General features: G+C 37.9%; 1 protein-coding gene across 1 annotated transcript in view; it reads right to left on the minus strand.

Annotated features, from left to right (window-relative positions):
• The window catches only part of Csmd3 (CUB and Sushi multiple domains 3), a 1,279,636-nt gene that overhangs the window by 440,381 nt on the left and 823,752 nt on the right, over positions 1-15,503 (minus strand). The window contains exons 21-23 of the mRNA XM_012516661.2: positions 13,920-14,107; positions 9,726-9,914; positions 4,283-4,399 (exon numbers count right to left, since the gene is read on the minus strand). Of these exons, the coding sequence (XP_012372115.2) occupies positions 4,283-4,399; positions 9,726-9,914; positions 13,920-14,107 (494 nt within the window). The remainder of the gene's footprint in view (positions 1-4,282; positions 4,400-9,725; positions 9,915-13,919; positions 14,108-15,503) is intronic.

Here is a 15,503-nt window from a genome sequence, read left to right on the forward strand (position 1 = left end):
AATATGATTATATAGAATTATGAAGTTTCAGACATTGGGTTTAACCAACACTTAAAGACTTCATAATCTACAAAGAATATTTCATGAAAATAAATTCATTATTGATTATTAATATGACATCGTGGAAAAAAGTGCTGTCTCTGGATCCCTGTGTATCATTAAGTTGAAATACATTTAGAGGCAGGAAATTAGAAAGATCATGAAAAGAAAAATAATATTTTATGCTGACGGAGTAAAGAATGTAGGGCTTTATTTGTTTATTTATTTTAGCGAATGGTCTACAGGGAGTTCAGGGTCTCACTACTAGATCCTACTCATAGTGATCTGCCTGTTTACAGCCTCCCAAGAGCTGGGATTACAGGAATGCACCACCATGCCCAAATTGCATCTCAGCGCGCCCCAGGGGCGGGGCCGGCACTGCAGGTCCAGGGATTCCCGGGTCATACACCTGCTTGCAGGTGCTTTAATCCTCTGAGCTATTTGGCTGGCCCTTTCTAGGGCTTTAGACTGGGAAGCAATCTGCCTGGGGGAAAAAGGAAGGAAGCCCTGGAATTTCCAGTTTAGGGAGATACACTGAGTTGCTGTAAATTGTAGTGGGTAGACAGGAGGCAGCATTATTTATAGTTTTTATTTTTAGTTTGTTTTATTTTATTTTAGTTTTAGTTTTCAGTTTGTTTGTTTGTTTTCCTTTTGGTCTACTCCAGGAAGCAGCATAGGGATAATAGTTCCAGAACAGTTTTTAAGCAATTGTATTTATACAAAAATCGAGAGAGCAGGAAAGGTAGCTCAGCAGACTAAGTGCCTGCTTTGACAAGTGCAGGCACTAGGCTTCAATCCTCAGTCCCGCGTTCCACACAGCCCTGCCCCTGGGGTACACTGAGCTGGAGTCTGGGCATGGTGGGTCACGCGTGTAATGCCATCACTGGGAGGCTGAAAATAGAAGGATCACTATGAGTCCAAGTTGCCTAGTGAGACCCTATACAGAATACATAAATGAAAAAAAAAAAAACAACAACCAAAAGACAAAAAAACGATTGAGTAGCATTTCCTGTGGTTCACTTCCCATCACGGGAGGTACCCGTATCAGGCCAGTTCTTCATGTTCTTAGTTTAGAAAGACCTTAGCACACTCAGCCAAAAGTTAGACGTATTACCTCAATGATTTCTTCCTACTTTAAAAATTATCCTTCACGTAACTTTGCCTTTTTTCTGAAACACTACTTCTAACACACACTGTTAGCTCTTAAAAGAAGGACATGTAAACCTGCATTTCCTGCCTTGTAAATACAGATTTAATTAACACTTGCAACCTGTGAGGATGCAAAACCTTAAGTGTTAATTAATAGTAAGCAGAATATAGGCCTCCATTTTCTTGTATAATATCACAAAGCTTACTTTAAATTCTACAGCACACTGGAATAATAAGATAGTCTGCTTGACTTCCAGCAAAGAATCCAGAATTCTGGAGGAGCAAAGAAATCGCATTTCGCCATGTATTCTCTCATTTTGGCAGCTTCCTGTCAGAACACTCAACTGTAACACATTGCTTTCCTTGGTTACATCTGATTTTTATTTTATCTTTTAACAACAGAAAATTTTATTGAAATACAAATTTTAAAATCAGTTCACTTAAAAATGGAACTCTTTTAACTTTAGTCTGCTTAAAGTCATTCTTTCAAAATAGCACTTTATTTTTAAAATGATAAAGCAGATGGCTTGACTGAATCAACAGCAGAAGTGGGCTTTTACCCACAGGCCAGTCCTCAACATGGACATTTGAATGCGATTTTCTGTATGGCCACAAAATGCTTCTCAGTTAAGGGCTGGCCAGATAGCCCAGCTGACTAAAGTGCCTGCTTAGGCAGAGCACAGCATCTGGCCAGATTCGATCCCTGGTGTGCTGTCCTGACCCCACCCTCAGGGCGCGCTGAGACAGTGATTGAGACTGGGAATGGTGATGCACACCTGTAATCCCAGTTCTTGGGAGGCTGAAAGCAGGAGGATCACTACGAGTCCTATCTACACAGTGAGACCCTTATACTAAATAAAAATAAAAAAATAAAAAAAGATCTTCAGTTAAGAAGCAGGAAGTGGGGGAGCAGAGGAGAGTTCAAAGCGGAGGTCTTTGCCCACATGTCCAGTTGGTTCACAATTTTATGACAGACTTAGCCAACAAGTAAGACTGTGAACAAAAATACTTTCTATCAATCTCCATATGAAAAGACCACAGCTATAATGATCTGTACAATTTTTATGCTGAATGCTTGGTTAGTATAAATTTTAAATCAAAATCAAGTCAGAAATTGGTTATATTTTATTTACAGTAGAAATCTAGCTAAGAAATCTCTGTATAATCCTCAAATTTCCTTCTGAAATGATGTACAATTTTCTTAAAGACAAAGTTCATATGTGAAATGTGGATTTATTAAAACCAAGGTTTCATTTTATTTATTTATTTAATTTAATTTTTTATTCATTTTAATGAGAAAAAAGATAAAATAGTAATAAAATAGTTTCAAAACAGGCTAGTAGGACAGTTAGAACAATTAATACATCACATATTGTTGTCTTCATAGTAGTTATTCAGAGGACATGATGTAGACATATCTAAACTATATTAGTACAAACCTTTCTTCTCATTGAACTAAGAGAAAGTAGCTGTATATCTATTCTAACTATCATATATATATTATTTTTCTACAAAATGGTCCTTTATTTATATCCCCCTTTTTTGTTTTGTTTTGTCAGAGATGGATGTTCCATTGCTGTTAGAGAAACTGTATTTGGAGAAGCCTTTAAAGGACCTTTTCATATCTAAATATTGCACATACTTGAAGTCAGCAAAATAACCCAATATAGTCCAATAGTCTGTAATAGTAGTGAGTTACCAGCACGACTGGCAATTGTTAGAAGTTGTTGACTTGAATCTTTTATAGTTCAGCATATTTATATAGCTTTAATTTTTATTCCCCATGGTTACACTTTTCTGTTGGATGGTTAAGACCAAGTTGAAGCAAGACCTATATAACTAAAAATGTAACTTTTACTATCTGATAAGGTCAGTCAAATCCTCTCAAGATTTACCCTGGAACCATGTATAGCACCTTATGGATCCTTGTCAGTGTCAGCCATCTGGATGAGTCACAGCCCCTGCTTGACCATTTTGCTGTCTGTGAAAGCCTGAGTTTTCTCTCTAGCTGACTCTCCTTAGGCCCACTATGAATCATCAATCACTTTCCTTTCTGGCCCCATAATCTCCTTGATCAGGAAATTTGGGATACCACTTAGTTACAGGATGTCACAGCAGAGATTCTCTTATGTCATGAGTCCTCACTGACCTTGAAGGTCATTGCTATCATTTTAGCTCACATTTCTCTCTAATTTTTGGTCTGCAAACTTGGGTTGTTAAACATCCAGAAGAAAAGCTTACTGATATTATTATTCTATAACAGAGGTAGTTAAACTTAACATCCCTATCTGTATGAATATCACATACGTTAGACATAAAAACACCAAGCCTTCATTTTAAAATTGTGATAGCACATTCTTCCCTTTCTTGAATTAAAAAAAAAGTCTGTAGTAAATTCAATAAATGTAATAGCATATATCAATATTAATAATATAATCACAGGGCTGAAAGAGGAGCTACTTCCACCAGGCATGCTAGTTTCCTGTAGTCCTAGTGCCAGGAAACTTAGGCAGGAGGACAGGAAGGTAGTAAGTTTTAAGCCAGTCTGGGATACATGGAAACACTAGGTGAAAAAAAAGGAAGGAAAGAGAGAAAGAGGTAGATAGACAGACACACAGACAGACAGACAGACAGACAGACAGACAGACAGACCGACCAACCGATTGACCGACTGACCGACTGACCGACTGACAGAGTGCTACCATGCAAAAGCACATTTTAATATGAATAAACTAAATTTTTCTAAGATTATCCCACAGAGATTTCCATGTACATACTGGTAAATCATTTGTGCTTTAATATAGGAGTCTTTTTTTCTCTGTTACTACTTTGATCAATTACATTGTTAATTTAGTATCCCATGCTGTATGACATGAATGAACCACATTTAGTCTTACCAGGGCTTTTATTTATTTATTTTTAAAAGGACATTGATTAACTCTACCATATGTGCAGTGCAATTTCACACTGCACTCTAATAATGTGAGGCATCTGCATCTGTTCTAGCAAATCTGAGAGTCCAGTAATGATGGATCATTATAATAATCTATGAGAAATATTACTATTTCATTCAAAAATTATTACTGCAAATTACCTTTCCCATGGGTTACATCAACAGTCCATGTACAATTCAAAGAATTTGGATAAAATTCTGGGTAACCAGGTGACAAGATTGTTCCGCTCGGCCCTCTAACATCGCCTCCACACAGGGCTGAAAGCACAAGAACAACATAACTGAGTGAGTCCCAGAGAAGCACATGGGGAGAAAATCTCTCATCTCATCTCTTGATTGGGAGGAGGTCTTTTATCTTTGCCAAAGCCACTTCTTTCTAATAGCAGGAGTGTAAAGGCCTCTTCCAGAACAGGGAAATCGTGTCATTCACTGCAGCACTAGAGAAGAAAAAAATGTATTTAATCTTCTTTGAGAAGCAGCCCTGGCTGCAAGAGAGAACAGCTCAACTTTCCACACTTGAATATGAAGTTCAGACTCATAGTTTACAGATGACAAGCAGCATTAGAAGAAATTGGTGAGAAACTAAATGTATGTAATTAATTGTTTAGCAGCCTCTCTGAGCAAATGCTAAGAAAATGAATTATTAAGTATGTGAAATAGTTTCTTATAGGTACTTGGAAGGATATACATGATGGTTCATAGGATTATTTTTTAAAAAGTAGAGTTGGGTTGTTTTACAAGCTGTTGCTTTACTTCTATATTTCTCTGAGAAATATCATGAAAAGAACCAAAGCGTTCAAGGGGCGCCTATTTGTGAGTAAATATCTCAGGGAAATAAAAATAAATGCATGCTTACAAATTGAGGTTAAAAATTTAATTTTTGATCATATTATTCTATTTAAATTGCAAACATTTCTCAAAATTGTCTACTTTATTCAATATTTATAAATGCCTGTTGGATATTGGGTGTCAGTTTATCAAACTCAAAATCAGGAGGTGCTAAGGTAAGGCCTACTAAGGATTTGTATTGTGCTCACAGCAGAGGTGGTGCTGATTTCTGCCGCAGTTGTGCCGGGCGGAGCTAGCCCCCATGGGCATGGGCGAGGGCAGCAAGGGGCAAGCAGCAAAGTGTAGTCTTTGCTGCTTGACACATGACCAGCTTCTTTGGGGACATCAGAAAAGTGAGATTTTTCTTTGAGTTCTTCCACAGTCTTTTCCAGTGACCAGTGCTGGTATGAAGAAATGGCAAGCAGTCCTGCTGCGGCACTGGCTTGCGTGACCGCAACTGCGAAGCTGCAGTTGCCACATATGTTCAAGCACAAGACGCGGGCTTGCTCGCTGCTCTTTGCACTAAAGCCGCCTGTACCCTGCCCTACTCTCTGTCCTAGGAGAATTCCTAGACTCAGGTTCTTTCTGCAAAAGACACCTATGTTCCCCATTAAAGGCAGGAAGTTAAAGGCCCATAACCACTTTAAAAATGGAGGAGGAACGTTAACAACTAGCGTATTAATAGTATTACTCTGGCTATACTCAGATGGCAAAATAGAGTGAATTTCTATGACACAGTGTAGGGGTTTTATTTTATTTTATTTGTTTTGTTTTATAATGGAGATTGAATCCAGAACCTTCACACTGTGCTACATCCTCAACCCTTTTTAAAATATTTCATCAGGAGACAGAATCTGGCTAAATCACTAACTTCCCAGATGAGGCTTGGCCTTGTGGTCCTCGTGCCTCAGCCTCCCCAAGTGCTCGGTGTATGCCCATGCACAACCATGCTAGGCTCAGTGGTAAGTTTTTACTTGAAAAAAAATGGTACTAGGTATTATTAGGCTTGAAGGGAATTGATTTAAGATAGAATTGCATAGTACATAAGGGAAAAGAGTATGATTTAGTTTCCTTTCTTTTTCTATGTATTTGGTGCAGGGTCTTGCTACCCAGCTTGGATTCGTGGTGATCCTCCTGTTTTCTGCCTCGCCAGTGCTGGGATTGCAGGCATGCACCACCATGCTCAGACTAGGTCGCTGGTTCAGCATGCCTGGGGGCTGGGCTGGGCACGGCATGTGGTGCAGAGGATCCAACCTTGGTCCCTGCACTTCTCTAAGCAGGCACGTTAGCCTGCTGAGCAATCTCACCGGCCCAAGTTTCCCTCTCCAAATCACTCATTCTAAGCACTGAACCCCTAGCATGCCAATATCTCCGTGCAGGCACTTTCACTGATCTCTCTCTTCTACATTCCCATTTGCCTCTTGTCTAGCATGTGCCTGAAAGCCTCCCATCTTCAGCTGCTGCCGCCTCATCATTTTCATCAGCCTAATGAAGTTCTTCGTTTTTGAAAGTGAGATTATTTTACATTTCAAATGTTTTGAGTTGTATTTGCCTCTGTGATAATCATTTTGAACAATTACGGAGACTGACAAATGTGTGCGTTGATAAAAAGCACTGTGGCAGATGCTAATTCAAAGGAGAAAGCTTGGTCAAGTTGGGTTAATTTTTAAAAGTGGTTAAATCCTAACTGAATATCTTCTCATGTGGCCAATACTTGATTCTCTAAAAATTACCACCCTTATCACACTGGCAAGAACGGAGAGCAACTTATTAGGCTCAAACATTCTAGAGATTTCATATATTTTCCAAGAGAATGGAACTCAAACATATTATTAAAAGTATAGCAGAGCAGAAAATTTACGAAGACAGGTGGACATCAAGCATCTGAATTCAATTTTCTCCCTAGCACACGTGACTCCACATCCCCAAGGAGCAGAAGAGAGCTGATTTTAGTTCAATCCAATGAAAAATTGTTGAACACCTGCATTTTACATAGTTGCAATGTTTAAGAAATGAATCTAACTCAGCTTTGCTCGGACATGCTCCAGATGGAATTAGAATGCACAAGAGGAGGACACCCAGGCACATGCTTGCCATCCCAGTGGCTTAGGAAGCTGCAGAGTAGAGGAGCATGATGCTTGGCTTCAGAACAGGCAGTTGGGGTAGCAAGGCCATGTCACAAGTACGCAAGTAAATAGCAAAAGAAGACAGATCCCTTCAGGGAAGTTCAAAATGCCATGACGTAATCTTTGGGGAAATTGCATCGTAGGAACAGAGGACACAGACACCACTGGAAATCCCAGAATGCTCGCGAAGTCCGTGGTGAGCAATCTGTGTGTTCGTCTGCAAGCAGCAGGGAGCCATCAAATACTTCTGATGTGTGCTATCACACAAAATAATCTTAGTGGAAAATGCTGAAGATGCAGTGGAAACGTCAGAAATTGACACTGGCAGAAGATGCTGGGGGCCTGGGCTACTCCTAGAAGAACAGGTCATATCCGCTTTTCTGATAAATGAAATGTAAATTGCTGCCAGCCTTAAAACTGATGCTTAAGTTCCTGTTTCCCCTGATACAGCTGCCTCCATTGCTTTCTCTTGGTGACTATTCCTTTCTTATGTCAACCATGAGATAGCTTTATCAGGACACACAAACATAGGACCTTTCCACCACTGTTGTTTCTTCAATCCATAGGAATAGAGGGCCACGTAGAGTAGACACATCCCGTCATAATAAGACCTCCTTTCCCAGTGCCTGGTCCCAGTGTGGACCAGTTGTATACTGTTGTGGCTCAGGTCCAGATGGCCCTTAAGGGCTCACATGACCATTGGTGGGTCTTTTCAGGGGCTGTAGAAGCTCAAGTGTGTGATGCTGGGATCAAGGGTGTGTGATTACTGAATTAGTCCACTGACAAACCAATCAGGATTAAAGATGCTCCATTCTGGGTGTGAGTGCTACCTACACCAAGAATAGGTAGTGTAGACACAATATAAAAGGACAAAAGGAATTGTCACTTCCCTTATTGCTTGCTGCCTTGTGCCCCCTAAAGACTGCCCTTTCTCTGGGATGCCTCTCTGGCATGCCACCCTGATTTAGAGCCAGTCAACTATGATGTGTAACGTCTACAAACTGTGAGCCAAATAAACCTTTCTTTCTTTATTTTCTGATGTCAGATATTTTTGTCTCAGCAACAAGAAATGTAACTAAGAAAGATCCTTTTCATGTATTCATTTTCTGTTTTAGTTGAACCAGAAGTGGCGTCCTAACCTTTTTAGATTCTGAAGATAGGCCAATAAACCTCCATTTTGTTAAGACCATATTCTCTACTACCAGTTCCTCATGTGAAAAAATCCTGGCTACAATATTGAGTTATGTGACTAACCAGAGAAAAGTCTAGGTGAAAAATGGACTCATGAAAATGTTTTAGGTCTGGGGAGATAGTTCAGCAGTCTAAGCACCTGCCTGGCCAGCGCAAGGACCTGGGTTCAATCCCCTGTACTGCATGCTGTGCTGGCCCTGGAAGCCCTGGTGCACCGAGCTGCCCACCGAGACCAGGAGTGGTAGTGCATGCCTATAATTCCAGCACTGGGGAGGCTAAGACAGGAGGATCGCTGAGTCTGAGCTGTATAGCAAAACCCTGAACCAAATAAATAAATAAATAATTTTTTAAAAGTTTAATTTATGTTTACTAAGAGCTATGAGAAGTATAATGCCCAAACTTTTTTAAGATTGAAATAGTTGAACAACAATTTCTGGTTTTATTATTTTTTAAATCAGTTGGAATTAGAATTCAGTTGCCTACAATCATAAGAACACTGAGTAACACAAGTAGTATTGTGCCAAATACAGAGGAGATGTGCAGATGATTCAAATCATGTCATAAAAAATGTTGGCATATGGCCGTTCCTAAAACGTGAAGACATAGAAAATATTTAAATATTTAATCACAAAATGACAAATGTGCTCTTTTAACTTGAGAAATAATTAGTACACAAGTTGAAAATCATGCTATAGGTAGAGATTAAAGCACCAAATTAAAGAATGGATAGATTTATACTGTGGTTTTTGACAAACCAAGCATGGAAGAACTTCTCAATGTTAGGGAAGGCAATTTTTTTTTTCTTTTCCTTTTTTTTTTTTTTTTTCCGGAACCAGGGGTTGAACACAGGCCCTAGTGTTCATCAGGAGAGTGCTTATTCTACTGAGCCATCTCCCCAGCCAGGGGAGGCAATTTCTTCTACTGTACTTTTATGTGTGAGAAATGAAGAAACTACGAAGCTAAGAGCACTGCTGCACCGTGTACCCTCAGCCAGACCTCCCTCCACAGGGCAGGCTGCACAGGATGCCACTGTACTTTTAGCTTCTTAGAAAGCTCATGCAGTAGTGTGACTTTCCACTTGGGAAGGCTGCCTTCCAGGGAAGGAAGCTAAAACAATCACCCTTCATGCATCCACCTTCCCCAAATTTAAAGATCTCATCAAGAAATTTTGTCCAAGAATCTCAATATGTGTTTAACCAATGGGCACCTGGTTGATTATGAATTATTTCATTTTATCATTTCACTAATAAGGTTGACAGCGAAAACTGCCAAAAGTGAACATTGTCTTCGAAAAATTCAAGATAATCTTTTGAAAATGTATGATGCTTCTGAATCTCACAGGGAGTTCTTGGGAGTCTATACATATCCATACTTCATCAACTGCTATTGCTTACCAGTTTAAAAGCTGGGCATATCATCTGTATTGAAGGGGTCCTTACCATCACAGGTGGGCAGTGGATGACTCCACCAGTGGTTTTTTTCACACAGCAGGGGCTCTTCGTGGCTTAACCTGTATCCTGGATCACAACTGAAAGACACAGTAGATCCAATGGAGAAATCGTGGCCATAGCGACGGCCATGCACAGGTATGCCGGGGTCCAAGCAAGAGTACGTATTCACAGTCACACCTGAGAAACAGAAGGGAAAAGGCGAAGAAATTTAATGAAAATCAGACTTGATGAAAAGGATTCTCCTTTCTTCCTCTTCCTCTTGTGTCTTCTAACAATTGTGATGGTTTTCACAAACCAATGCATTCAGCTTGACTTTAGAAGGTCCAAAATTCAAGAAGTCTGTTTAGCAGTTTCTTATCAGTAAGGATTGAAATTAAGTCATTCAACACTTGAGAAGCTGATGGAAAGGTATGATTATCAATCAAAATCTGTATTATGAATTTTATGTATATATGTACAATAATAATAGCAGTAGTAATTAAAATGTCTTGACATTTCATTCCCGGTATCCTTCTAAATAATGTGCAAATTTTATTTTTCATTCCATCTTAGTAGAATGAGAAAATTTAGAATCTTTTGCAGTATAGAGAAATCCAAATATCATGGTCTTTCTAAACACAATGGAGTAATACAGATGCTCTGTTGTCTACTTATAGATACTTTCAATCATCTGCTCTGTGACATTGTGGCATCTCAGATCCCGTCGGTCTTGCAGTCCTCACAGTTCCGATCTCTAGCTGCAATCATGCCATGACAATGTTCCCCTTGATGCCACACTGTTCCTTGATCTTGGCACTGCTGACATTTTGGGCTGCATTTGTGTGTTGATGGATATACTGCACGTGGCATCTTCAGTAACCTCCACCCGGCCTCTATCTGTTAGGCGCTATGAGTACTAAGGTCATGGCCAACGAGGTTATCTCTAGATTTTACCACTTGTATCCTAAGATACAAAAGTGTTCCTAGCTGAGAACCACTGGTTGAGAATTATTGTGAATATGTATTTTATTCTTCCTAAATGGGAGTTTTAAACCATGCCTAACTGCCGTTTTTATATTACAAAACCATAGTAATTAGCATTTCCAAAATTATATTAAAAACATGCACATATACTAAGATTAACTAAACAATCTAATACAAAATAAAAGCTCAAGTTTTAAGAAGTGCAAAGCATGTATTTATAAACATATAAATTTGATTTAAATGATATCATTTTTAATGAGATTCTAAAATACCATAGATTCATCTCTATCTGCAACTGTTTTCATCTGCTAAATATCTGGGGTGTTTGTTTGTTTGTTTGTTTGTGGAACCAGGGATTGAACTCAGACCCTTGTGCTTGCCAGGAAAATGCTTATGCTACCAAGCCATCTCCCCAGCCCCTAAATACCCTGAGCTTTTTCTGCTAGGTTTCCAAGGCTTTGAATTTGACCTCTCATTTTATTTTCCTCACAAATATATCTGAAATCTCTCTCACTAAAAATCACATTGTCTTTTTTCCTAATTCCCTTATCCTATTCTAGGCTTGACCTAAAGTTTATGAAAGAGGAATGTCCAATTACTCTTTCACAAAGAGATGTTTCAGCCCCAACCTATTTTGTATAAAATTGTACATGCACATGCTATTATAATATTTCATTTCTTTTGTTTTTATACCTTATGCTAGGGATTAGATGCAAAATTATCATCCTGACATGCAAGATTTTCAAATTAAATCCTACTTTTGTAATTCCTATTATCTTCTGATAGCTACGCTGCATGCCAGATGGTAAGTCTCCTCTCTAGTCATCCTTCTACTCTGCCTTCACTTGTGTGCTTCACATTTGCAATCTTCTCCGTGCGCAGCAAACCACCATAATCCCATTCCTTCCAGTCTAGATCTCCTCTGGTGAGGCAGCTCAGTGGTACCTTCCTGTCCCCCACACCCTAACACTTTTGAAATTTTACAAAATCAGAAATGGAGACCATAAAAATGATGCATCATCTACATTATGGCTAAGTTCAATTATCTAAGTTATTTTAATGGCCAAGACTACTCTGAATACACAGGTCAGTGAATGGTGTTTGATCAGTGACGTCATCTCTCCTTCCTGCCTCTTCCTGGATGAAGGAAGAGCAGTCACGCATTCATTACGCCTCTCACAGTGCCATGTAAACCTTGGAGCCACGGAATGAGGTCAAGGAAATGCTGCACGGTGGACTCGCTCGCAAACAATCCAATGTAAACTCACAGCAATGGAAATGTTCCAGAATTGGGCAAGCACAAAAGATTATGGTGAAAAGCATCAGCCTGTCTTATGACCAAACAGTCATAAGAATTACAGTGAAACTGGTAGTTTTAACATTCTCACATTTTGACCATATACATAATTTTCAGAAGCTCAGGTTTGCATTAAATAAATGATACTAACATTTTCTCTTTTATATTGTTTTCAATTACTTGATTTGTCACAGAAGTAGTCTCAAAATATCATTTTTTTCTTATCTTTCTCTGATGCAAATATTTGAAGATTTTAAATTATAATTTATTTTTTCTTTCTCTACAAATATTAATACTAAATATATGTGGTATTTAAATTGTTCATTCTGTTCAATGTATTGTATCTTCATAAATAAAAAAGCATCATTTATTGAGACTTTATTGCATATTAACTGTTCTACTGATACTTTGCACAGCATGCTTTCACTTTGGCCTTAAAAATAGGCCTGCGCCTGACATGTGGTAAAGATGACACATCTTGTTTTGAGTAGGATTGAGTGTGGCTTACTGTATATGGGAAACATTGACTAAAAAGTAAAGGTGGTTATATACTGGTATCCTTTAACTGCTAATAGGAATTACTTTTGAAACAGATTTATAAAGCAAATACTCTGTCTTCTGTCTTCAAGAAGTACAACTTAAACTGAAGAACTCAATTCAGGCCTTATAATTTATTTTAATTTTCGAGTCTGTGAGAATGCTTTTGGTGTGTTTTATAATAATATTGGGATAATATACTTGCTCATCATAAAGTTTGGGTGAAGAGAAAAGTATAAATAGAACAGTGGATGAGAAAATTTAAAAAAGGAATAAGCAGCAATTATACATTGATTATAGTTTTTACAAAAATGAATGAATTCTTTGAGCACATCTACTAAAGGAAGACAATCAACAGTAAATGTAAAGCTCTTACATTTGAAATGCAGAAATCTTCAAGGAAAAAGGCTCACCCTGGACTTAATAGAAAAATTAAACAAAATAATATTTGCACTTGAAATAAAGACACTTTCTGGTACCTTATTAAGTATTCTCTTAAGCTGGTAGATCTATTTACCCAAACTATTTCCTGTAGATAAGTGGTAATTCATTGCTTGTTAAAAATGTGTGCACACTTGTGACTATAGAAGACTTTATGGAAATCTTTATGGAAGACTAACATATTGCATATTATATATACAAAAATGTAACATATGCAATACAGTCCCAAATATATAAATATGTAAGAGGCTTATAAATTAAAATGCATATTCCAGTACTTCCCTGGCAAGCTCAAGGGCCTGAGTTCAATCCCCGGTTCCACCCACCCCCCAAAAAAAGTAAAACTAAAACTAAATAGAATAAAAAGGCATAGTCCTATATAAATTATTACTATGCTTTTTAACATTCAAAATACTTTAGACTTTTTAAACAAAAGCATGAGTTTTTAGGTGGAATTATAATGAACCAACTTCAATAGTATGAATTGTACTCTTTGAAGGTTATGTTCATCATATTCATAAATATTTCTTATTTTCAATGTTTATATAACTTATTCTAGAATAAAATGGATTGTGCAAGTAAAAATATGTACAAATCCTACACACTATGAAAGAAGAATTGATATAAATAGTAATGCAAGCATGACTGTTCATATGCATAGCATCTGCTTTGTAAAACTCTAATCAAATAATTAATACATGTTCTCATTTTTAAATAAATATTTGATACTGCTCAAATCTGCTCAATATTTCTTTTATCATAATATGACATAGATATTGTTGAAAAATGGCAGAATTTAAAGCATCAGCACGCCTGTAGATCGAGGAAAACTTTGATTTAAAGATAAACAGATGGAGCCACTCATTTTCTTAGTTACTCAACGAAAACACAAAAGGTAGAACACGCTAAGTGGCTAGGTCAGGAGATAACATTCCGTCACTTACTTTCATAATGAATCTTGAAACCATTATTGGAACGGCTGTTGTCTGTTGTAAACAGGAGGTATATAAAATTACTGCTGCTAAATAGAAACTGGGGCACTTGTGTGCCATTGTAAGATCCAAGCAAGGGGGACAGAAGATTGGGCCCATCGTGGACTTCCAGAACATCATAGTTCAGCTCAGTCTGAAACCTGTTATTAGGAGACATACATAAAGGGCATTTATTACAATAATGCAATATCGGAAAATAATACTTTAATTATCATTTAGACTAATATTAAGGCTTATAATTTTTCTAACTCTCTTCAGTTTATACAATATGTAAGATATTATTTATGATCCTATCATTTAAGAGCCAGTGAGATAGCTCAGGAGACTAAGTGCCTGCTTAGGCAAGCGTAGGGCCCTGACTCAATCCCCAGCACCACGTGCTGGGCCGGCCCCACGCCCAGGCATGCTGAGGTACTGAGGAGTCTGGGCGTGGTGGCACATGCCTGTAATCCCAGCCCTGGGGAGACTGAAAACAGGAGGATCACTACAGGTTCCAGCTGTGTAGTGAGACCCTGAACAAATACAGAAAACAAACAAACAAAACCAGATCCTTATTCCTGCAGAAACTTACCACTAAAAAGTCATATGACTACTTGCTCATAAGTGAAACATAACATTCACACCTTATGGATTATTGTGAGAAAATAATTGCCCTAGTTTTTAACTCAGGATATTTGTGGAGTCATCGTTAGTTGCCGTCTTCATTTCTATGATGAGACTGTTATTTATATTCAGTTTCAATCAGACAATCAGATTCCCATTTTGATAGTATATACATTTAATATCAGACATCTGCTTTATGCATTGCAGGACAGATTTTGACCTTACAATTTTTGTGTAGTTCATACTGGAAAATAGCTGTCTATTGATAAGTATATAACAGGGAGCCCTTCTTGTTATAAATAGGTAACAAATAACAGTGTAGGTATTGTTACCAGATGCTTGAAACTCCCCTAGTTTTATCTACATTGGTTTAATTCTCTGCCTAGTCTTTTGAACTAAGCGATATTATTATACTTCGATTAGCATAGTCAAGAAATTATAGTTTAAATATAGGTAAAAGGCTGTGTTAAGTGATAGAGGGACGGTTAAAAACCAAGTCTATCTGCTCTAAACTACACTAAACTGATAGGTTTTATCCTTGGGCATTGGTTGTTCCACTGATGTTCCAATTCTTTAAAAATACAAATTATTTCAAAAATTGCAAGAAATCCTACTTTGGACATAGAAAACATACAGAAACTGCAAACACTACTTTTGGTGTATGGAACACATATATTAATAAAATAGCATCTTGTGTTTTTCTTTGCACTTCAAGGTTATATCATGCTGGGCATTTCCATCAGAGATCTGAGCTCTGAACTCACAAGAAGATATCTTATGGGAAAGGGAAACACTTTGTTCAGTGGGAAGGAAAAATTGGAATGAGAAAAAGGACAAATGAAAGAAGGGGAAAAGTTGTATTTAGGTATATTTGTAGACTAGTTTGGATAATTGCACTGTTGATTTCTGCTGTTCTTCTGAAAAGAGCAGTGA

This window comes from Octodon degus, unplaced genomic scaffold (genome assembly GCF_000260255.1).
Source record: "Octodon degus isolate 3935 unplaced genomic scaffold, OctDeg1.0 scaffold00118, whole genome shotgun sequence".
NCBI lineage: Eukaryota > Metazoa > Chordata > Mammalia > Rodentia > Octodontidae > Octodon > Octodon degus.